Source organism: Rattus norvegicus, chromosome 19 (assembly GCF_021556685.1).
Source record: "Rattus norvegicus strain SHRSP/BbbUtx chromosome 19, alternate assembly SHRSP_T2T, whole genome shotgun sequence".
NCBI classification, from domain to species: domain Eukaryota; kingdom Metazoa; phylum Chordata; class Mammalia; order Rodentia; family Muridae; genus Rattus; species Rattus norvegicus.
The window spans coordinates 17,651,082-17,675,693 of NC_141552.1; the positions used below are offsets into that span (position 1 = coordinate 17,651,082).

General features: G+C 42.6%; 1 protein-coding gene across 3 annotated transcripts; it reads right to left on the bottom strand.

Annotated features, from left to right (window-relative positions):
* Positions 1-446: 446 nt before the first annotated feature.
* LOC147998931 (disks large homolog 5-like) lies at positions 447-20,672 on the bottom strand. 3 transcript variants are annotated; one of them, XM_087595913.1, is made up of 8 exons: positions 20,453-20,586; positions 19,881-19,948; positions 19,159-19,225; positions 5,014-5,075; positions 3,794-3,953; positions 2,454-2,597; positions 1,659-1,821; positions 447-944 (listed from the first exon to the last, which is right to left on the bottom strand). In XM_087595913.1, the coding sequence occupies exons 5-8, from the start codon at positions 3,802-3,804 to the stop codon at positions 915-917; spliced, it is 348 nt and encodes a 115-aa protein (XP_087452039.1). In that variant the 5' UTR covers positions 3,805-3,953; positions 5,014-5,075; positions 19,159-19,225; positions 19,881-19,948; positions 20,453-20,586; the 3' UTR covers positions 447-914. The 3 variants fall into 3 exon arrangements, with proteins under 3 accessions (XP_087452039.1, XP_087452037.1, XP_087452038.1); XM_087595912.1 differs by lacking the exon at positions 19,881-19,948 and having other exon boundaries at positions 453-944; positions 20,453-20,672; XM_087595911.1 differs by lacking the exons at positions 19,159-19,225; positions 19,881-19,948; positions 20,453-20,586 and having other exon boundaries at positions 452-944; positions 5,014-5,176.
* Positions 20,673-24,612: the final 3,940 nt, after the last annotated feature.

The window sequence follows — 24,612 nt, forward strand, 5'->3', positions numbered from 1 at the left end:
GACGTTGATAGTCATTATCTTTGTGGTTTAATACTAATGCTGTATTGTAAGAAAAACTGAGGCACATGGTTCTCGATTAGGATTATTCTATAATCCTTTGTGAAAGTTGTCATTTTTTCTGCAGCTCTACAGGCATGAGTGTGTGTTACTCAATATCTGGTGCACACAGTCAATAAGGAATGTGTGTTGTAGACTGATATAGACTAGGATGAGCAGAAGACAATACAGCATGGATACAGTATGTCAGTGATTACATCATACAGTGTGTGTCCATAAAAAAAGTCACATTATCCACACAAAAGACACTATCACCCTGTGTACACCTTGGTGGCTTTGAATTCCCTATTTACCCATGCTGCCTGGACCATGCAAAGATCCATATCTAGCTGTCAGTTCTAAGTCTACAGGAGGGGAAAGGACCCTTGAATAAGATGGTCTTAAGAGTCAAGAGTTACAAATCAATTTTTATTCATAAGGAATACAATTTACAAAAAACAGGCATAAAATGAACAACTAAAATGGTATAAAAAATGAAAAACAGTAACAAGAATATATAAGTATGAAATAACAAAAAGAAAACTTCAATGAAAATCATAACCAAAAACATTTCTTAACAGCATTTTCTTAATGAACATTTAGAAACACAGTTGTAGTGCTGTTTCTCCTCTAGGACAAGACGTCAAGGCAGTCCCCTCAGATGTCTCTCAAATGGTGTTGTCCGTATGAGAAAGGAGAAGGACCTCAACCAGACAGTCTGGCATACGGATACATAAATTTAGGGTCTCTATACATTGAGGAAATTATCTGAGAAGAAGAATATTCCCCCAAATGTCTTTGACTGTGAGGATTGTCGTCACAGGGAACTCCTGAGGAAGAAACTCACTCTTCAGGGGGCTGTCTTCCTGGGATCCGTCCTATGCCATGTCTCCTGCAGTTTCTGAGACCTGGGAGGAGAAGGCAGCTATTAAGACACTGATTTGGTGGGGACATGCATACCAGCTGTCAAGTTGCTGCCTTCTGTCCCCTCAGCTGCATTGGACAGACAGCACTGATCTTTTCACTGAAATCATTGCTGATATCTCTGCAGGCTGGGAACATCACCAGCAACCCTCACAGTACTGTGGGAGAACAAGCTGCTCCTCAGACTCTACCAGTGCAAACCAAGAATGGGGAAATGGGGAGAGACCTAATTGGGGTACAGGAAGAAAAGAGAAGGCCACATGATACCCAGATCAAAGCCAATGACCAGGACTCATTTGCCATTTGCACTTGGTTCTTATCCCTACAAGGTGCTTCCAACCATAACATGACCCCTGTATGACCTTTGTCACACGACCAAGAACTCGTTCAAAACTCTTCATAGCATCCAATCTGTGATAGGGAGATGCAGTCATATGATATGTTATTCCTCTGTCACCATTTCTGGACTGCAGTTTCAAAAAGGGCAGAGAAGTATAATTGCCAATAACTCAGTTTCTGAAGAGTGGTTAACATCCCAGAATACTTGTGCATACACAGAGCAATGAATAACTCTATCACATAAGGTGGGTGACTGACTGGGTGTGGGGAGATTAGAAAGGTGATAGGGGAAGCAAAGATGTATCCAATAGGCAAATGGTATCAGACATTGTTAATCTGACTCAGCTGCTTGTTCCTACCACATTTTGCTGGGTCTGGAGGTTGCTGGCCTTCTCCTGTTCATCTTCATCATTCGGGTTCAACTCAAACAAATATCGCTGTAACTCCTTGCTCTCCTGCTTCAATGTGACCAACTTCTTCTTCATACATGCCTGGTCCATCAGGAGCCGGCTGTGCAGGTTGCTGGAAACACACTCTGCATAGTAAGATCCTGAAGCCTCTTCCTCCCATTCCAACTGCCAAATCCCACAAAGTCCACCAGGACCCAGATACCCATAAAGACTTCATAGAATACATCTCCATACATGTAAGGCTGCTGCACAAACAGCAAATGGCCAATCCAGGGAAGAATAAATTGGTTCTGTGACCCAAGCACCAATAAGAGTCCATGTCTGTCCAAAAGAACAAGGGATCTACAACTACCCATGAGAGCCCAATGCATCGGGACAGCATCAATTAGTAGGCAGCAAATAACCACAAGAGGACAGTATGACCAAGGGAGGTCATGCAAACCATGTGGTCCACACATTGAGCTTTGTTAAACCTGGTAAGACCCCAGAGCCGCAGGTTGGCCTAATAACACTCTGATGCCTGAATCAGTGTAGTTCTATCCAGAGCCTTGTAAAGATGCATAGACACTGTGGTGAGAAGTCACAGTCTCTTAAAGAACTGAAACTGAGTCCAAAAGACCCACAGCGCAGTGATATTTAAACAGCAGAAGACATGGACCCAGAGCTGCAGGCTCTCCAGTCCAGAACAAAGAGAGGCAGCAATGGCCATTCCACAAGTGATGGGCCCTTCTGACCAGTACTTACCGATAGAAGTTAATCTCCTTCTTGAGCTCCTGAAATTTCTCACGATGTTCAATGTTCTTTGTGTCTAAGTTGTGCAGTAATGACATGACCTCTTTCTCCTTTATCTTCAAGTTTTCATAAAATGGATTTGGCCTGAAGTAGGGGCTGGCCCCAGGAACATAGAACCCAATGAACATCGAGGTTTAGGATTATATGAACTCAGGCTGTGTCCTGTACTACCCCAGTCCTGGAAGGACACTTTCTGAATTCTACATATTTGGATCTTCTTCAGCTTCAGAAACTTGGAATTGTGTGCCCAGGATAACAGAAGCTAAGCACCCAGATAAAGGGTTCCCTGGCTCACTTTTTTCAATCAGGAGGGCTGGATCTGCATTCAAACCTGTTATGCTGTCAAGAGCCTAGGCCACAGAGCTTACCAAACCACACACACACACACACACACACACACACACACACACACACACACACCCAGAAACCTCTGATTTCATTTTTCCTGTTTTGACAAGTGGAATGCTACAAGCCGAATAACTAATATTCTAGAGGCAGACAGTACACATAATTCTGGAGATGAGACCAGATATTGCCACAAACTTATAATCTGCTCAAGGCATACAAATGTATAGACAAATGTGACCACACAGGCAAAGAACTGTACTGTTGAAAGTGGGGCTTCCAAAATAAAGTACTTACACCTCCATGAAACTATTATACAGGTATATCCTGAGGTCAAAAAACAGACCCCTAAATTCCAAGGGTGGAGGGACACAGAAACATATAAAAGTTGTGCATATGCATGCAGACCTGTGCACACACAGACACACAAACTGGGACACACCCACAAGAAAAGAAAATTAAACAGACTCAGAGAATGAGAAAGAGAGACAAATATGGAAAGAGCACAATGAGAATCATTAGAAATGTATGCACCATTACTGTCTCAGTGTTTAAGGCACACAGACAAGAAGGAACAGGCCAGAGCCTCAGGCCTTCTAGTTAAGCATGGAGATGAACAATGTGGGACCTGTTACCTAAGGGTGCTGCCATGAGATGATAGCGTTCAGTCACATTCCTAGCAAGTACAAACACTGTCCACAAACTCACAGCACCTAGAACCTTGCAAAGCTGCCACTTGTCAAGGGCTTTCCAATTGTACACTGGGAACTCATGCTCCAGTGACTTTATCCCTGAATTCTTCACTCAGATCACAAGTTCAGATTTTCAACAGGCAGAATCAGAGAGTCCATGTCCAAACTCACTCCTCAGTAAGGGTCAGGTTCTGAATCTCCTCTATTTGGGAGATGAGGTTTAGAACAAGGTCCTTTGTTTGGAGCAATGCATACCTCTTGTTCATGGATCCACCTGTCACATAAAGGAGGCGATCTGTCAGCTCATTTCTCTCCTTGGTAGTTAGCTCCAGTTCTCTATTCAGCCTCTCCTCTTCCTCGTTGTCCTGCACCTTGTTTAGGATATTTTCAGGGGATGACGTCTGTCTGCAGGCCTCTGTAGGTAGAAGAACACAAGTGAACCCGCATGGGGTGAATGCATAGAGCATACACAGACCACAGTGAGGTCTAAACAGGAGAACATGCTTGGAAGCCAGTGTCACTGCAAGAAGTTTGGTCTGTGTAAGAGGCATCCTAAGTGGATCACAGTCCCCCCACTACTATATAGAGACCAAGAGATGTAAGCAGCCAGGTGTTCCCTATGCCCGCCCACACAGGCTTACAAGTACCAGAGAGATGCCTTCTCCAGGATTATTATCAGGTACGCAGGCTACAACCTGGTTTCAGGACCCTCACCCCTCTGGTTTCAGAAGTCAGATCATCAATTCAGCATCCACAATGACTTGATTGATCAGGGAAACTCAGATATCCTACACTGTTACTCTAGTCCAATAACTTTGCATTAAAAAGTCATGTAGGGGGAGGACATGGTCAACAGACTTATTAATTCCCCCTACTGAAATGACAAATGCCCCAGAAGTGCCAATAGGTTACAGGCTCTTTCTCTACCTGCTCCATATAGTTTGGCTACTGTAGAAAAATATCTGCCACACAGAACCTCTAATATATGAAGGTAAGATTGGCCCCGTCAGCCAGAGGTAGTCAGAGGAGTTCTAAGAATATAAGGTCATGGCCAGGAGCACAGTTCTCTCCCTCTTACTACTGTCAGATAGTCACTGAATTGAAAGAAGCAATGAAAGTGAAGTACATTGATGCCCTGTTTAATTCAGAAAAGTTATACCCTCCATGACTCCTGGTGGTGTTATAATATCAATTTAACATACCGAATGCACTGTAAAAGTAAAGACTAGAAGTTCACCCAATAATAGCATAGGCATTGCCATATCCTCCATGTGGTTATGGAGAAACTAATGATGTGAAAACCTTGACTTTCAGGAATTGTGATAATCATGGAATTCAATATCTGTGGAGATGTTCCAGTGGTTGTGGCCCATTGCTATAAAGGCCAGCTGAAGGCCCCCACACTCACCCCTGAGAGGAAGATCAACATACACTGCCCAGAACTTACTCCACATTCCCCATGTGTCCATCATTACCTTTAGGTTTCGTTTGCTTCACTCTAGACTCTTCTCTATCAACATCAACTCTCCCAAAGCACCTACAAAGACGGGAAAACATGTCTGTGGATATATCCTTTGGACACTAAGAGAAAAAGTAGGGAATTGGTTGTCACAACGATACTGGTGACATCACAGGGATTCCAAGGTCTCTCTAGGAGACAATAGAATGTCCACGAAGGGCCGGCTGATGTCATGGATAACAGACTTTGCCTCCCTGCTAATGTTCTCCCTGTACTGAGCAAAAGCTGATGTGCCCTTTTCAGGGGACTTCCCTGTGGCATAGCCACTGAGCACCACATGCTTCCAAAGCCAAATTTGGCTCTAGGCTTGATTGGAAAAACCTAAGTCATTGCTATGTATCTAAATGAGTGCTTCCTCCCCAATCCCTGCACAGAAGTGTTTCATCCTACCTCAAATTCTCCTCAGTCAGCAATATTACCCATTAAAGATTACTGAGAAATCACACCAGTTCCTATAAGTAGCCAAAGAGGTCTCCTGTCTCATCATGTGCAGGTGCATGAAATCACACCCAGAAATAGCCTATAGGATAGGTGGCAATGTGGGTGTGTGTTATAGGTACAACGTGAAGCTTTGTGCTTAACATTTGACAGTTGCCACCAGATTCTTTAGGAGAAAGAATTGCATTCATTATGGTCCTGGCAACAATGTGGTGATCTGTTAGGAGAGGAAACTGAAATATTGGATCCACCAGTGAATGCACCCTCAGACTGAGTGTGGGGCTCTCCTCTTTGCACTTAAGTTACCAAAGCAGGATTGCTTACAGGCCTCTCTAAGCTATAACGTGTGATTTCATCTGAAAAATAAAATAGTCAGCAGATGTGGGGGGGGGGATGCAGCCAAAGGAGTAGGAGAAGCCTAGAGACATAACTCAGTGGACAGAGTAAGAAACAAGCATCTTCACTCCTGTTTCATGGATCACCCCACAAAACACAAAAGCATGTATCGTACTAAAAAAAAAAGCCAGTTATTTTATTGAATGCATACACTAATACTGTTTACAGTATTAGTAGCAAAGCTCAGATTTTGGGGGCAGATCCATGACTTGAACTATCTTCCTGACAACATATAAATCAATCAATAAATAAATAAATAAATAAATAAATAAGAAAAAAAACCACAAAAATAAAAAACACAAAAAGCACAAGCCTCTCATGTGAAGTTACAGAAGAGTGATCCAGTGGTCACTTCTGACCAGGCCATTTTAGCTATGACAGTGCATAGTGACCCTTAATTTGATGGGTCCTATATAAAGCTTTGTGCAATATTGTCATTTTAACAAACCTCATCCAGAACATACATAACGACACAGGATATGATTGCCATGTCCTTGCTGTGTATCAAGTTATTTTTCTGTGTCCTGATTGTCAGGCATATTACACCACCAATCTGAGATGGCTGGTAGACTTGGAAGAAAGTGGATATGAAAGATCCCCGTTTGATATCAGTACAGCCATTTCTTAAGCATGAGAATCTTTTAAGCTGGCCCTCGCTTAGCCCCTAGAAGTTAGACAATAGACCAGAAAGTACAGAAAGCACATTCCCACCCACTCTCTAGGAAGTTGCCCGACCATAAGAACAGAGGGTATAGAACATATTTACTGCAGGGCAATTACAAGACAGGAAACATCTCTGGGAAGCTGACTGATCACTATAGAAGTGAGATGTCCTTGGTACTGAATGCAGCTGTGCTGACATCGCTATAGCCTTGTCCTGGGAACCCCAGAACAGAAACACCTGCCAAGACAGATATCCTTGGTCCTTGTCCTGGGAACCCCAGGATAAGAAAACATATATCAAGTCAGACATCCTTCCTACTGAAATAGCTACATTGATGTGGTTACGGCCTTATCCCAGGACGAGAAACATCTGCCTAGTTATCCTTGGCACTGAAATAGCTGAGCTAATGAAACTGTGTGATCATAAATGACTGTTTAAGCTGTACATTTCTGTTGTTTGAGGCTCCTCACATCCCTCCTCGTGAGGACCGTGTCGAGCCCCAGTGCATTGGTATCCCAAAGTAAACCTCTTGTTTTTACATCAAGACTGAGTCCTGTGTGTTCATGGGGTGGTGATTGTCCTCAGGACTGGAGCGAGAGTCTCCTCTGTCTGAGGGTCTTTCAGATAAAGCTATAGTTGTGGGTTACACACCTCAATTCTCATTGGCTAATGCTGTCCTCACAGTCCTTGGAGGCCCCTTTGTAAGACTACCTGTTGGAAAGTAGAAGCAGCTTTATTTGAGCTCAAAGTGAACCTGACGAGCAACGTAGAGAACAAGATGGGGTAATTGAGAACCTGTCTAAAACCAGCACAGAAACCCACCCTTCATTCAAAGCATCATCTACCAATTCTTGAATTTTTACCATTCTCTGCCAACCAGTCTTTCATTCAGGAAAGGTAGAAAAAAAGTGGAAATGATCTTTTTATTCTAAGGACCTTGATCTGTCTTTCCTTAGGTCCACGTTAAGAACAAATGAAATGGGTATCACCATCTGAACAACTTAGTATCACCTACTCAGCATTTCTAGCCTAATACTGTGCCTATGGCAATCTCAAGCTTCCCTGAGTGTTGCTGCCCTAGCAAGAAGAATGAAGAACTGAGTCAAACCCCAGTGAACCTTTCAAGGGGTTAGAAGAAAGCCATCAGAGATACTGCACTTCTTTGTCCTTAGATCAAATCAAGATGATACAACGTGAATCTATTGGGCTATTCAACCACACATCTTCCTCACAACCCCACCTATCTGAGTTCATTGCTTGGCAGAATTCATGCCCCACCATCCTAGATATTTCTTGATTCATTGCTGCCAACGGCCAGGTTTCCTGAATTTTGTTTTTTGTAGAATTGGGTGTAGTCAATCATAGTTGCCCTCTGTAAGAAATGACAAATATCTATAATAACTGACCACACTGGACTTGTGTATACAAGTACAGTGGTGGAAAATTCAGCATAACTGAGGAGTGGGAAATCACCACTGTGTCCTGGCCTTTCTCTGCCCATATCACAGCTCACAGGCGGCTGGGGCAAACCTTGAGTTCCTCTGTAGAAACAGAGTGATGTTGAATGGACACTGAGCAGGCAGAGCAACACAGCTGAGGCAACTCAATTCCAGCAACAAATGCATTATGTGTTTCCCATCTTAACAGCTCCTTTTGAGGACTTGTCCCCACACCTAGCAGCAATTTTCATACATGCCTGCCTGCTATTTCATATTGTTGCTGTAATACGCCTCCACATCATAGATTTCAAAAAAGAAAGAAAATAAACCTGACAGTGAGAAGGGTGATGCTTGTCAACATCTAGTGTGTTGGGGGCCCAGGTATGGTCACAAATAACCAGGACACAGGGGATGCAAAGCAAAAGCAGATGCAACTGCATGCAGCTGCAAGTTTATTAACCCTTATACAGGCATGAATATGGATTACCTCACTTTCCCTTTTGGCAAGATATAATAAGATCGTTATTCCCATGATATCAGGAACGACTGAGGCAAGACTAGGCAAAGAAGTGAGACTAAGCAAAGGCTTCTCCTTAAAATATCTGTATAGCAAGTCACCCCTCTTGCTAGTATCACAATCTACTTGTCATACCCCAGAGACCATGAGAGCTGCTTCCACAAAAAACGGACACAGTACAGCATAGTGTAAGGTAAAGTGAGAAAAACATTTTCTTCTCAAGGGCAGCGTTCCAGCCCCTGCTTGCATCTCTCAGCCGTCTTTCCTTGATCCTGTCTGGGAAGTGTATCTCAATGATTCCTCAATTTCTCTCTTTGTCCTTTTGTTTTAAAAGTAACACTTTCTATAACATAGCTAATTGTCCTTGAAGGGGTTTAATCATGCAAAAAGAAAGCAATATAATATATAATGTATGCAACCTTTAATGAGTGTATCTATTTTCTTAGGGGTATTATTCAGATACCTTCCCAGATCTGGATTTAACTTTGATAATTGTTATCTGTCTACAAAATCAACAATATCGAATGAATATTCCAGTTTTCTGGCGTAAAGTCCTCGGGAGTAAGAACTAATGATTTTGGAATTTGCTCGGTGTCTATTGTTATGTCCCTCATTTCATTTCTGATTTTTAATTCATGTATTGTCTCTCTTGTGCATTGTTAGTTTGAGGAAGGGGTTGTCTCTCTTGTGGATCTTCTCAAAAAAAAAAAAAAGAGGAAGAAAAGAAAAAGACAGCTCTTGCTTTCCTTGACTTTGTATTTTTCTCTTTGTTTCTAAAGGCTTGATTTCAACCCTGAGTTTACTCCTTTCATCAGATCCTACCAGACTCTCTATGGGATGAGGCTTTGCCTCACTTGGTAACAGCAGCATGGAAAAAATGAAGCTTCTGCTGATCTCTGTTGTGGTGTTGCACATCACAATCTCACCGAAAACCATGCATAGCCTGGTTTTAGGCTCTATTAAAGCAGCCCAGTATTTCAGTGTTACCTGCAAGGTGCCATGGAACGGTAGTAACATAATTCTGCATGCACATCTACAGGTTTCTCCACGGTCTTCTGGGTCATTTGATAATAATTTATAGTGAGTTCATGGATGAACACACACACACACACACAAACACACACACACACACTTTACTGACATGGTGCATATTCTTTGCACACCAAAAATAAAGTGAGCGTTACTGAAAATGCACCAATAATGGAATCGATGGAGGGAGCTGTGGGGAAGCTGGGGCTTAGAGTTACTTAAAAGACCCGATGCAGATTCTCCTTCTATTGGAGGAGAAACTTGATAGACAATGTGGTTCTTTATTTTCTTTCTCTAGAGCACACAGGACTAGGGTGGCAGCTAGGGCTTTGAGTGTGTTTGGCAGGTACTGTAGCACTGAATTAAATCCTAGGGCTGGAACCCTATTAATCATCTACAACAATTACAGGGCAGGCTGGATGACGACACTCAGCTGACAATGTGGACATCTCAGGACAGTCACTGGACAATGGCTGACACACTTGTCTGGAGACTGGAAATGTTTCTCGATCTTGGAGAGGAAAGAAGGACCCTCCAACTACACTGTCCTCTAAGGAAGTTTATTCAGGTGAGGGATGACAGGGACTGTTTTGTCTCATGTCACACATGTCAGTAGAAAATATCCTAGGTATTGGATGCCGCTGTTAGCATTAACAGAACAAAGCCCATAGTGTTGGGAAGGATAATAAATTATGAGTAGGATTAGAAAACCCCAAGCCTCTTCCAGGTTCTAGGAGAGCAAAAAAAAATACCATGAAATACAGCATTAATGGGATAGTTTGGTTAAATCTAGTTACTAGTTTCTATTGTGATACCTATTGTCAGTGCCTGTGCCGACAGTGTGTGAATATTGGGTGTAGGTTTGTGGGGTTGAAAGAAAACACGTACAGGGGTCACCCCTTTTTAGCGAGTGCCACCAAGGCTTTACTGAGATCTCCTTATATACCAGAGGCAAAAGCCGTGGAAAAACAACAAGGCAGGTGAAAATCCCCAACCAGGAAAATAGGACAAGTCTGTGTGGTGAAAGTTCCAGCCCAATCAGGGGCATAAATAGTTTCTTAAAAACAAGAAGCAGGAAAGCTCAGTGGGGAGGAAGGGTGCCATGGAAAATCCCAGCCCCAAATCAGGGGCTAAGAGCAGCTGTCAAAGGTGTAAACAATTTCTTCCTATAGCAGGCTGAAAGGCTCAGCGAGGGGGGAGGGAAACACCAAGGTAGGGCCCAACAGGAGCCTTCAATGGTGGCTCTAATGTTTCACTTTCCTCTGCCAACTGGCCTGCACACTGTTTCTAGCACCATAATGATTTCAAGTCTTCCTCCTAAGGAATTTTGTGGCAACCGTTGAATGCTAAGCACAAGGCTTCATGAGTGTTCCCCTAACACACACCCATGTTGCAACCTTCCATGCAGGCTATTTCTTGATGTGATTTCAAGCACCTGTACATAATAAGACAGGAGAACATTTTGAGTGCATATTCAAACTGGTATTATTTCTCAGGAATTTTTAATGGCTAATATTGGTGAAGGAGGATAATTTGAGTTAGGATGAGACATTTTTGGGCAGGATTTGGAAGGAAACATTCATTTAGATGCATAGGAATTACTAAGGTTTTTATAATCAAGCCTAGAGGAAAATTTGGCTTTGGAAGCAGGAGGTGTTCAGTGGCTCTGCCCCGGGAAAGTCTCCTGGAAAGGGCACCTCAGCTTATGCTCAGTACAGGGAGAACATTAGCAGGGAGGCAAAGTCTGCTCCCCATGACATCTGCTGTCCCTTCTTGGACATTCTATTGTCTCCTAGAGAGTTCTGGCATCCTCTGCTATGTCACCAATGTTGTAGTGACAACCAGTGCCCTAGTTTCTCTCAGTCCGAGTCTGGCAGATACATCCTAAGACATGTTTTCCAGTCTTAGAAGTGTTTTGGGAGGGAGGATGTCGATTGTGGAGAGACTAGGGTGAAGGAGTCTGACCTTTCGTCTCAAGGAAATGATGGACAAAGAAAGTGGTTCTGGGAATGTGGAGTAAGTTCTGGGCAGTGTCTTTTGAGCTTTCTGTGGAGGTGGGGTGGGGGGAGGGATGGTGGGCGTCCTGCAAGCTTAAGCTGACCTTTCTAGCAATTGGCCACAACAACTGGAGCATCTGCAAAGGAATTGAATTTCAATGAATATCACAATTCCTGAAAGTCATGGATTTCAGAACATTAATTTTCCTATCCCCAAAGAAAGGATATGGTAAGGCCAATGCTACTATTCTGTGAACTTCTGGCCTTTACTTTTAAAGTTGATTTGTGGCTTGTTTTTTGTTTGTTTATTTATTTATTTAGTGGGTAATATTATTTATTGCCAAAGTCAAACATCTGGGTTACATCCTGGGACCCACATGACAGAAGGAGAGAAATGGCTCCTGAAAGTTGTTTGGTCATGTACTGCACACACACACACACACACACACACACACACACACACACACACACACACTCACACACACACACAGACACTCACACTCATACACACACAAACTTTTACGCAATAGTAATTTTTCTTAGAGTCTGATATAATTGGTTCTAATACAAAGACAGCCTGAGTGTAGTTACTATATGATTAAATAGTACTCATGCTCTCAGGAACAGAGTTTAAAGTTTATAGGTACCTAATAAACTTGCATTGGGACATATAAAGAACATTTAAATGTTCAGCAGAAATACAAAGAACAACTAATTTAATTTGTTAAAAGTGAAAGCTTATACAATTCTGAAGGTTTTTATGCTGGTTTTATTATACATGTAACTATGAAAAGAAAACATACATACTTGATCAATGAAATGAGGAAGAGTGATTTAATGAACAGAAAAATGGATGGTACTTCAAAATTTCCATGATTACATATTATCTATTTAATTCCCTCCACAACAGCAAGAAACGGACATTATTATTTATGCGACATTACAGATACATAAACCGAGAAAATATTGTTTGGCCTGATTTTCTGAGCTTCCTTAAAGGTTTAGTCAATTGACAGAACTGTCCTTTAAAATTAGGGTCCATATTCTTCTGTTTTAAATGTGTGACACTTTTATCTTTTTTTCTCCATCTTTATTAAATTGGGTATTTCTTATTTATATTTCAATTGTTATTACCTTTCTGGGTTTCCAGGCAAACATCCCCCTTACCCCTCCCCCTCCCCTTCTCTATTGGTGTCCCCTCCCCATCCTCCTCCCATTACCACCCTCCCCCCAACAATCCCTTTCACTGGGGGTTCAGTCTTGGCAGGACCAAGGGCTTCCCTTTTATTTCTAGTGGGTGCTGCTCTCCCTGCTCCGTGGGAAGTGGATGGGGGAAGGCCCGGGCCTGAGCTGAGTTGGAACTGGGGTAGAAAGGCATAGGGCCTCCTAGGTGAGAATGCCAAACCACCACTGCTGCTGCAGCCACCATGGAGAAGCCCTTGTTCCTGCTGCAGGGAGGAGAGTCTGGTGCCCACAAGATGGCTGAAGGGGAGCTGAGAGTGGACAGCTTCATCACCCGCCTGCTGGAGGTATGAGGATATCGTCCAGGAAAAATTGTGCAGATGACTGAAGCAGAAGTCCGAGGGCTCTGTATCACGTCTCGTGAAATCTTTCTTAGCCAGCCAACAGCTGTGAACACAGGTTTCTTTTGGAGAGCAGGCCTGTGCAGGCCCAGAACCTATGTGGGACAGTTCAAGCTACCCTTTTCCATGGCCAATCTCAGATCATATTCAGAAAGTATTTCTTGGACTAAAGAGATGGCTTAGTGGTTAAGAGCACTGACAGCTCTCCCAGAGGTCCTGAGTTCAAATCCCAGCAACCACATGGTGGCTCACAACCATCTGTAATGAGATATGATGCCCTCTTCTGGTGTGTCTAAAGACAGTCACGGTGTACTTGTATATAATAAATAAATAAATAAATAAATCTTAAAAAAAAAGAGTATTTCTTCCAGGTGATGGATTTCCAATTTATGGAATTGAACTAACTTACTCATGGTGGAAGTGACACAGAGAGTTAAAGTACAGAAGGAATAATCCAGAATGTCCACCAACAGTTGCTGTCACACAAGGACTTTTAAAAGCTCAGCTGCTAGAGAAGCAATGTAGTCTTTGGTTATTCTCAAGCTTAGGTCTTCTAGTCATTATAAGCTGACCATGACACAAAAAGAGTCATCTATATCAAAATAGAGAATAGTAACTAGATTCACACCACACTATCACATCACTACTGTATTTGAGGTTCTCAGTTAATATCTAAGAACCTGGAAGAGGCCTGGGTCTTGCTACACATACTCATAATTTATGTCCCCATTGTCAACTGAGATTCTTCATGCAGCCTGGGGTCAAGGAGGTCATCCCACAAAGCACAAAACACCCATCTCAAATAAACATGTATGGTTTATTGAATCCAAAACATCCATGAATTTCAGGACACAATTAAATGTTGAAACCTAAGGATAATAGATAGAGAAGAGAATTAAGATTTCTAGTTCATAGATCCAGTAAACACCTTCAACAAATCATAGCAGCAAACTTCCATAAGGTAAAGAAAGAAAAGGCCATAAAGGTACAACAAGCCTACAGAACATCAAACTAATTGTACCAGAAAAATTCCTCCATTCACATAATAATTAAAACGCTAAATGCACAGATCAAGAAAGAACATTAAAAGGGGTAAGGTATAAATATCTAGTAACAAATAAATTCAGATGTATCTGAATTACACCAGACTTCTCAACAGAGATTCTAAAAGTCAGAAAATCTTGGGCAGATGTACTGCAGACACAGGCTCCTATATCCAGCATAATCCTCAATCACCATAAAAGGAGGAACCAGGATATTTCATGACAAAACCAAATTTAAACAATTCTTTTCTGTAAGAAAGCACAACAGAGGCTAACAGGACGAAAACTCCAAGACAATAAACTGAACTATACCCAAGAAAAACCAAGAAATTAATCTTCTCTCAATAATTTAAAAAAAGAGAAGCACACAAACATAATTTCACCTATAACCAGAAAAAGAAGAGAATGCAGCAATCATTGGCTTTAATATCTGAACAGATCTTCTTTCCCTAATCCCCAAGCTCCCAGGGGCCAAACTGCCAGCCAAAGTGTATGCAAGGATGCTCTATGGTTCAAGGTGAGGCCTGTAGCCCCACCAAAGGCAGATCCTAGAGGTGTGAGGTGGGAATGGATATGTGTGGGTGGGGGAGCACTGTCACATAGGCAAAGCTGAGCAGAAATGGGATGTAAATTTGATGAGGGGAGTGTGGAAAGCAGGACAATAGTTGAAATGTAAATAAATAAAATAACCGATTAATAAAAAATAGCCAAAAATAAAATAACAAGTAAAAAGGTAAATGAAAATTAAACCAAACCAACCAACCAAACAAACAAAAATCCCTGAAGTGGATTGGCCTAATTCTGCTTGTATTTTAATGCTAATTTGTGGAACTCAGGACTGGTTAACCCCAAATAACTGACCCTGTTCCCAGTTAATTGTGATTATAAAGAAGCCAACAGCCAACAGCTGCACAGCAGAGAGATGGGGGAGGGGAGCTTTGAGGGCTTTGCTAGAGAGGATCATGAGGAGGGAAGAAGGAAGAAGAAGCTGCCAAAGAATAAAGGAAGAACGTGTGTGATGGAGAGGAGAGAGGAAGAGGACAGCAGCCATGGTTAAGGGAGAGGAGAGCCTGGTCCTGAGGGCTGTCCAAGTGCAACAAAGAGCAGCCAAGATGCTACACAGTCAGTAAGAGTTGAGCGTTATTGTTTGGAAAGTAGATCTCGTACCATGGAGGGCAGGCAGCTGCACAGCTACTGTGCTTACTAATGCACACTAAAATAAATTTAACAAAATATGTATAACCAGTAAGACAGCTCTGTAGAGGATCCTAAAAGGAATACTTTAGTTTGAAGGGAAGGACAACATACCAGAGAACACAGGGGATAAATTAATAAAACTAGGAAAGTTAATCAAAGAAAACTGTGAAAACCACAAAAATTAACAAAATGACAAAATTTAATGCATAGGTTTAAATAATAATTACATATCACTAAACTCAATATCTCGGGTGGTGGGGCATGAATTCTGCCATGGTCTGAACTCAGAAAGGTGGGGTTGGGAGAAACATGTCTGGTTAAATAGTCCACCCACATTGTGTCAATGTGATTTAATCTAAGGACAAAGAAGTGGAGCATCTCTCATGGCTTTCTTCTAACCCCTTGAAAGGATCACTGGGGTGTGGCCTCAGTACTTCATACTTCTTGCTAGGTCAGCGAAACTCAGGGAAGCTTGAGATTGTCATAGCACAGTATTAGGCTAGATATACTGAGTAGATGATACTAAGTTGTTCAGATGGTGATACCCATTTGCATGTGTTCTTAATGTGGACCTAAGGAAAGAGAGATCAAGGTCCTTAGAATAGAAGGAACATTCCCAGTCCTTTTCTACCATTCCAGACTGAAAGGCTGGTAGGGAGAAAGTGGTAAATAATAAAGAATTAATAGATGATGCTTTGAATGAAGGGTTGGTTTTTGTGCTGGTTTTAGACAGGGTCTCACGTATCCCATGGTGCCCTCTCCCTGGCTGGCCCGGTTCACTTTGAAGTCAGTGCTTCCATTTCCAATAGACAGTCTTACAAGAGGGGCCTCCGAGGTCTCTGAGGACAGCATTAGCCTTTGACTGTTGAGGTGTGCAACCCACAACTATAGTTTTTGCCACTTTGTTCCATGTCTACCAGCTATTTCAGATTGTTGCTGTTCTATGCCTGACAATCAAGGACACAGAAAAATAACCTGATAGAGAGCAAGGACATGGTGATCACATCCTTGCCTCTGCTGTATGTTCTGGATGAGGTTTGTTAAAATTCCAATATTGCAAAAAGCTTTATATAGGGCCCATCACATTAAGGGTCACTATGCACTCTTTCATCTAAAATGGCCTAATCAGAACTGACCGCCAGACAACACTTCCTGCGAAGTTCCTATGAGAAGCTTAAGTTTTTTGTGTTTTTTCTTCTTCCTTCCTTCCTTCCTTCCTTCCTTCCTTCCTTCCTTCCTTTCTTTCTTTCCTTCTTTCTTTCTTTCTTTCTTTCCTTCTTTCTTTCTTTCTCTCTCTCTCTTTCTTTCTTTCTTTCTTCCTTTCTTTCTTTCTTTCTTTCTTTCTTTCTTTCTTTGCTTTATAGGTTTAGAGGAATGTATTTTGGGCCACGGACCTGCCCCTAGTATCTTAGCTATGGATGTGATCAATCAGTGTTAGTGTATGCATTCAATAAAATGTCCATTTTTGACTAAGGTAGATGCTTCTCTGTTTTGTGGGGTGACCCATTGTCAATGTGTAGTGAGTTGGGGCCCTGGGTATGGTCACATACCCCCAGGACACAGGGGGTGCAGAGCAAAGGCATAAGAAACTGCATGCAGTTGCGAGCTTTATTAATCCTTATTAAGCTAAGAATATGCATTACTACAATTTTCATTGTGTCAAGATACCATAAGATCATTATTCCCAGGATACCAGGAACAATGAGGGAAGATTAAACAAAGAAAGACGAATAAATGAAAGCTTCTTCTAAAAATATTCATATAACAAATAACCTCTCTTATTATAATCAAAATATACTCACCATTACCAAGAGAGCGTTAGAACCACTTCCATAGAAACGGGACACAGCAGAACATATTTTAAGGCCAAGTGAGAAAAACATTTTCTTCTCCAGGGCGGCATTCCAGCCCCTACTTGAATCTGTCACCAGGCCTTTCTTGACCCTGCCTGGGAGCTGCATCTCTATGTCTTAACAATTCCTTCTTTTTTCTTTTGTTTTAAAGTAACACTTTACATAACATAGCTAAAGGTCCTTGTAGTGGTTTAGTCAGGTAAAAATAAAGCAACATAATACATAATGTACATAAGATTATGGCAAAACTAGCTCCTCTCATGCTATGGAAAATCCTTTGAAGCCAAGCCTTGGGATCTAATCCTGTCAATTGATCAGCCAATAATTTCGCTATTTCCATAGGAGTAGTATCTTCTAGCTGTTTACCAAAAGACATTCGAACATCATATTTCAAGGCATTAATTACTTTTGAAGCACTTTCATTACCCTCTAAATAGGCTTTACTTAACTTCCAATCATGTTCTGTGTCATTATCCATATATTTACTAACAGAAAAGTAGTAGGATTTCATCATGATAAGCAATATAAGCCCGATAACTGGCATTGGCCGCAGCAGAAGAAACCATGAGTAAAACACGCATTGCTAAGAGTAAGTGCTCAGCAGTAAAGGACTTTCCTGAAGGGGACAAAATTATTCCTTTCAGTGCTTAATCGCTTCACCTGACCCCACATAGGTAATAGGGTTGTCACTGCACGGATCCTTATCCATTGTTGTTTGTGGACACTAAGAGAAGCCAGGGCCTCAGTAATGGAGGACACCTCCTCATCTCCTGAGAACATCCATCAGGAGAAAATGTAGCTGGTTTAACTGGATTCCTTTGAGGGTAGGGAGCAGTTCTTATTATTCTGTGCTTGGATCCATCTCCCGGGTAACCAGAATAGTCTCCCATCCTGTAATGAGACAAAACCCTCTCCCCTACATACAATGATGTCCCTTCCTGCCATTCAGCATCCCGGGCAATTTTTATCCATACTGTCTGTTCCATGCCTTCTGGGGGGAAGTTCAACAAAGTGTCTATCGGCTCTTGATATAACTTCACCTTGTGGTAAATTAAGAAAATTAATAACGTATAATGCTTATGCCAATATAGCTCTGGGACTGGTCTGCAAACTCCATTCAGGTTGCATAAGGCCATCTCTTTTCCCCCTTTTTAATTTTATAATTTGTCATTATATGGTGTGGTGAATTCTTTCAACAAAAGCTTGTCCTTGTGTATTGTGTTCTGTACCAGTAATATGTACAATATGATATCGTTGACAAAATTGTTTATATTGATAAGAAATATATGTTGGTCCATTATCAATTTTAATTTTAGAAGGCAGTCCCATAACAGCAAAAGTTTCCAATAGATGCTGTATAACATGAGCAGTGCGTACTCCTGGCAATGGTGTAGCCCACACAAATTTTGAAAAATTATCTATGCTTACATCTATATGTGAAAGGTGACCAAACTCAGAAATATGGGTTATATCGATCTGACACGATGTATTAAGTTGCATCCTTCTGGGATTAATTTGAGATGGAACACATTTTATACATGAAGACTAACACGTAGGACAATTAGCAATAATTTGTTTGGCTTGAGAATAGGGAAGCTTATATTTAATATGTAAATATCCTGTATTGGCATGATTATGACTGTGTTCTTCTGGGGTAGCAAAGGCCACTAATTGATCTACCATATGATTGCCAAGTGTTAAAGATTCTGGAAATTTTGAATGTGATCTAGTATGTGTAATGAATATTCTAGAGTTTCATAATAACAATAGTCCTTTAATATGTGAGAATAACATTTAATATCGGCTTAGATGTAGAAACAACAGCAGTCGCAATATTCTGTACTACTCCTACAACATAAGCGGACTCAGCTATAATATTTTTACATCATGAGTAAAATCCTGGAATACATTAACTACCGCTAATAATTCATTTTGTTGTACTGACCCAAAAGAAGATTCTTGTTCCCAAAATTAATCTTTGGTCCAATAAGCCATCTTGGTGTTAGAGCCATCTGTAAACACAGTAAAGGCTGATGGTAATGGATCAACAAAATTAGTGTATTTATCAAATTTTTTTTTTGTTTTTTAAAGCAATTCCACAATTTACTATAGGGAGGATGAAATTCAATATTTCCAGTGTAAGAAATCATGGCTAATTGAAAAACCTCAGACATCTGCATTAAATATTCCACTTTATCTTTGCTAAATGGGAAAACAATAGCAGCACAATCATATCCCCACAGAGTAACAGATCTTTGTATGCCTTGCTGAATACTTAAAGAAATTTGTTCCTCATAATTTGTTAATGTATGGTTAAAGTTTTATTTAATATAAACCCATTCTAAAGGCAACTCATCCTGACTGAAAGTGCCGGTAGGATATTCAAGAGTATTTAAACATATAATTTAATAACTCTATCTGGATCAATACATGCCAAATATGCATCTTTCCATTTTCAGAAAAGATACCCTTGCATGCCTTCATATAAGCATTAATATCCCCAGCCTCCTTTATAGGTAATAATGCTCTCCTGTACTCTTCATTAGCATTTTCAAAAGCAAGCATTTGCAGCAGTTGTCCTCCAGCTTCCTCTCCTACCATTGTTCTTTCCAATGTTAATTTTAATATACATAAAAACTTAATACATGGTTCATAGAAAGCTACTACCTTTTTCAACCAACCAGTATCATCCTTTATAATAAGTCGGTTGGGCCACACCTTGAATCGATGCTGGCCTAATTATAGGAAAAGAAAAAGCAGGTGAATTCGTCATTATCATCTTGTGAATCTAATGGTCAACATGCCATCCTCGGGAAACGACTTAGAAAAACCTGCTTCAGGCAGTGGTGCAGAGTGCAAAACTTTTACTTTCGTTTTGTCTTAATGAAGCTCTAGCTTCTTGTTCTGTATTCGTTATTACCCTGTCTGCATTCATGGCCTTGAACACAGTAAAAATTACAGCCCAAAGAGACCAGAAATTGGAATCTTTTTGCCCTGCCTAACAGCCTTTTTCACCTTAACTTTCACTTTGACCCAGATATCAGAATCCCTGGAACCCTCGTCAGGGAACCATGGAGTTTACTCTTGCTGTCTCTAAACACTTTTCTAAACCAGACTGATAGACATGAATTCCCTGCACTCTTAAAGATGCTTAAGCATAGCGAGATGAAGAGAAGATTTATCTTGTCCCATTTCCTTGTAATAAAATGTACTTACCTTATCTGACTGTCCAGACTTACCTTCAGGGACCCTGTTCCAGTGCCATAGGTCGATGTCTAGGGTGTTGGGAGCCCTGCATCCGGTCGCATTCCTTTCTGTGTTTCCCGATGCTCAGTGGCCATGCCACTCCAGCATGCTTTGAAATTAACCAGTCCGCCGACACCACCACCACCACCACCACCACCACCACCACTACCACCACCACCACCAGCAGCAGCACCACCACCAATTTGGTTTTGTAAATAAAGTTTTATTGACATCGCCATCCTCAGCATTTACATCCTGTTCAGTGCTGCTTCTGGCTGCAGCTGCAGGGCTTAGAGCCACAGAGCCCTTTAGACTCCCAGAGCTGAGAGCATTGACCTTTTGCCTTGTTTGTGAAAGAGGTGACTGACCCCTGTGCTCGAGGTGGCCTTTCCGTGCCCCTTAACCCATAGCATAGGTCTCTGTGCCATCCTCTCCCTTTGCTGTGGTGTGCACTTCCTGGTACATTTCCGTTAGCTCTTGACATTTCCAGAGCATTGGGTCTTGCAAATTGAATTTGCATGGCACCAGGAATAGACCTGATAGTAGGGTGTGGGACACTCCCTATGGGGACCCTGCCCAGGGGCATAAGCTTACTTTTCCAGTCAACTCCCTGAACAGTGAGCCTTTGTGGGACAAGGTACTTCACGACATGACTTGACCTCTCTGCAGTGCACCCAATCCCTGCTTGGCTCAGATGTCCCCCAGAGAGGTTGTGTGAGTGTCCCCAGTAGAGGCAGCACTCTGTGTGGTGGCATTGACATGGCATCCAGGAAAGTCAAAACCAGAGAGGCATGTCGGGCAGTTGGAAGCAGATGTCTGCGTCCTTGGGGAGAAGGATGGACTAGACACTCCTGCAGGGGGTGAGCTGAGAAGCACTTCCTTGGCTTTTTCACAACCATACATCCTGCATGCCATGCTGTGTACCCATGCTGAGCTGAAGCCCCAGGCTTTGAGTCTCCCACAGCTGCTGTGTCCTGGGGCCAGAGTAGGATTAAGCAGACTTCATCAGGAGAAAGCTGAAAACCCTGGTTGCGGGGTGGGGATGGCACAGTCATAACACACCTGCGCATGAGGCCCCTGACTTAGAGCCCTATAGCAGCTGTGACAAGCCAGCTCTGGTGACACTCATCTGCAATCTCAGCCCATGGGGGGTAGAGGCAGTAGGATCAGTTGTTTAATTATCCTTGGCTACACGGCAGGTTCGAGGCCAGCCTGGGCAACTTTGTCTATGAAAATAAGACAAAATGAGGTCTTGACTCTGAGCATCACAGTCTGTACCTGGCACAGTTGCCCCACCCAGGTAAGAAACCCCTCTGTCCAGAGGCCATAACTGCAGGAGACCCCTGGCCAAGTGTCTATACAGGGCCCTGTTTGACTGGACTGTGCTGAGGACCAACCACGCTCTCCTCAACAGGAAGGACATGGGAGAGGCTGTTTCTGTGAGATTCCGGGCCCTGAGACGGCCAAGAATAAACCCTGTCCTTGGGGAAAGCCATGGAGACTGGGAACCCACGGGATCTCTGCAAACACCAGGGCTGGCAGAGGACTCTGATCCTCTACAGCAGCTGCTCTCAATCTGTGGGTTCTACATCAGAGCTCCTGCACACCAGACATTTACATTACAGTTCCTCACAGTAACAAAGTTACACTCATGAAGTAGCTATCCAATAAGTTTATGTTGGGATGACAACGACATGAGGAACTGAAATAAAGAGACACAGCATTAGGAACTGTAAGAACCGCCATTCTATAGGAACCCAGGCATCTGCACTCGGTGTCTGGAAGTGTGATAGGCTAGACTTCACCCTCATCGATGCCAGCATGTGGGCACCAAGCCTAGGTTCCACCCCAATGCTTACTGGATATGTGCAGGCCTGGTTCCATCAAGAAGTAATAAAGGAACCCTTGGCAAAAAAACACTGGGTACCAAACTGGTCAGGAAAACACACCCCCTCTGCTGCAACTCCTCTCAGGAGGGCTAGTCTTTCCAGGAGGCCCCGGGTATAACCACACCTTGTCTCCCAGTGCTTGCCCATTGGTGTCTTGGCCATATTCAGATTTGAGGACTTTGAACAGAATAGCTTCCAGCAGATTTGCATCAATGAATCCAACAAGTAGTTGCAGTTCTACTTCATCCAGAGCACCTTCAAGCTGGAGCAGGTGAGAGTGGACACCTATTCCCCAGCCCAGCCCAGCCATCACCCTGAATGTCAGCTGTGTCCCTCAGTATCAGCAGGATGGGGCCTGGGCACCGTAGTTTCCCCAGGACCTAAAGCTATGTCCTTGAACTCAGTGCCATGCTCAGCCCTTCCAGCCTCTTTCAACCCTTCTGGATGCTCAACTGCTCCTGCAGCAAGGCAGCAGTGTGCACATTCTGTCACGTCATTTGTGTGTGTGTCTACAGGAGGTCAGAGTCTGTTGCCTCTGTTCATTTCTTTTGCTGTATTTGCCTTTCTGAGGAGGCAGGACCCACAGGTATGGGAGGCAGCCACATGCATATTCTGCAGCCATGTCTGATTCCTCTGAGCCTCAGTCCCACTTACACACCTACCCTCCAACCTCCCCACTCCATGTCACCCCTGGGGCTCTGTAAACCTTCCTGCTTTCTGTCTTTATATAACTGGTGACACTCCAGCCCTCAGTCAGTGGTGTCATACAGTGTTAGTTTGTCTTTGCACTGCCTGGAGGTCTGACTTAGGAGAATGGCTACCATTCTCATTCCTGTTCAAGGGTCAGAATCTGAATCCTATGTAAGGCTGAATAATATTCCAGCACATGGCTGTGCCATGTTGAATTTACACAGTCACCTATGGATCTTATATTTTGGCTTGTAAACACACACATATAAGACTCAAGTGACACCCAAGTGGAGAATTGCTGGAGTCCTCCATGGCTTTCTGAACCGTCTGAGAGACCATCCTGTCCACAGTGTATAGGGCACCATCTACTCATAGCTCACACAGCATGAGAAGATTAGTGAGGATTAACCTGGCTTCTCTGTCTCCTACTTTCTGCCACACTAGCCCTAGCATCTTTCTGTATTGCAGTGAATGTTTAGAACCCAGGAGGATGGCAGCTTCCTTGCTCAAATATAGCAAGTTCCTCCTTGCCTGCTTTGAGACTGAGTCTCATGCAGCCCAGGCTGTCTCTGATCTCACCATTAGTTAAAATGGCCATGAACTCCTGGTTCTCATGCCTCAGACGTCTCTGAGTGCTGGGTGACAGGTATGCACCACTCTTAAGTCCTGCCACTGGGACAAGAGTGAGCAGAGCCAGCTCTGAAGCACACACTTTGCTGGTGTCAGTGATGACTGACTTATGATCCTTTCCTCCTTGCCCATGGCCCTTCTCCTTGGTGCATGCCATCCTTCCTCCCTGTGACTCATGGGGACACCAAGCCTGAGAATGTCAGGAAGAAGTTTACTTACTTCACTGGGTTGGAGGCTGTTAGGTTCCTGCGTCAGTAGGTGAGATTCAAGCTAGAAGGTTTGTGGCATGAGAAACGGGAACAGAACTGGCATGGCAGGAACAATTGTCACCTGGCTCTGAGAAGACCATGTGGGCAGAAACTCATCGTTGGGCAGGTAGTGAGCTCAAGACCAGGCTGGGCATTGCTCAGCGCATGTGAACAGGTATGTGTACATGGACATGTGTTTCCCCCACATGGTCACCACTTATCCAGGCATGGTGAATACTCCAAGGAGCTTTTTATGTTTTAACATTGTGTGTGTTTGTGTGTCCATACATACATATACACACATACATTCGTACATATACACGAATACACGTACATGAAAACACATGCATATACATGACTATACACATTCATGCTCACACACACATATATACACACCTACATGCATACACACATGCACACACACACATACACACACATACACACATACACGCATACATGCATACACACATACACATATACATACACACATACACACACATACAATACATATACACACATACAAATACACCTATACACACATATAGACAGACATATACACACATATACATATACACGTTAACACATACATGCATACACACATTCATAACCACACGTGCATACAGACATATACATATATACTCACATACATGTAAGCACATGAGTGGAAGCCAGAGGACAGCTTGGCCCTTGTTTCTC

Excerpts from the sequence above, each read along its gene's own strand:
- LOC147998931 (XM_087595911.1), bottom strand. The coding sequence starts at position 5,095 with ATGTTTTCCCGTCTTTGTAGGTGCTTTGGGAGAGTTGATGTTGATAGA. Across the intron at positions 2,598-3,793 it reads GGTGGATCCATGAACAAGAG|CCCCTACTTCAGGCCAAATC; the intron begins GTATGCATTGCT and ends TCCTGGGGCCAG. Across the intron at positions 1,822-2,453 it reads AAGGAGATTAACTTCTATCG|CAACCTGCACAGCCGGCTCC; the intron begins GTAAGTACTGGT and ends GTGTGTTTCCAG.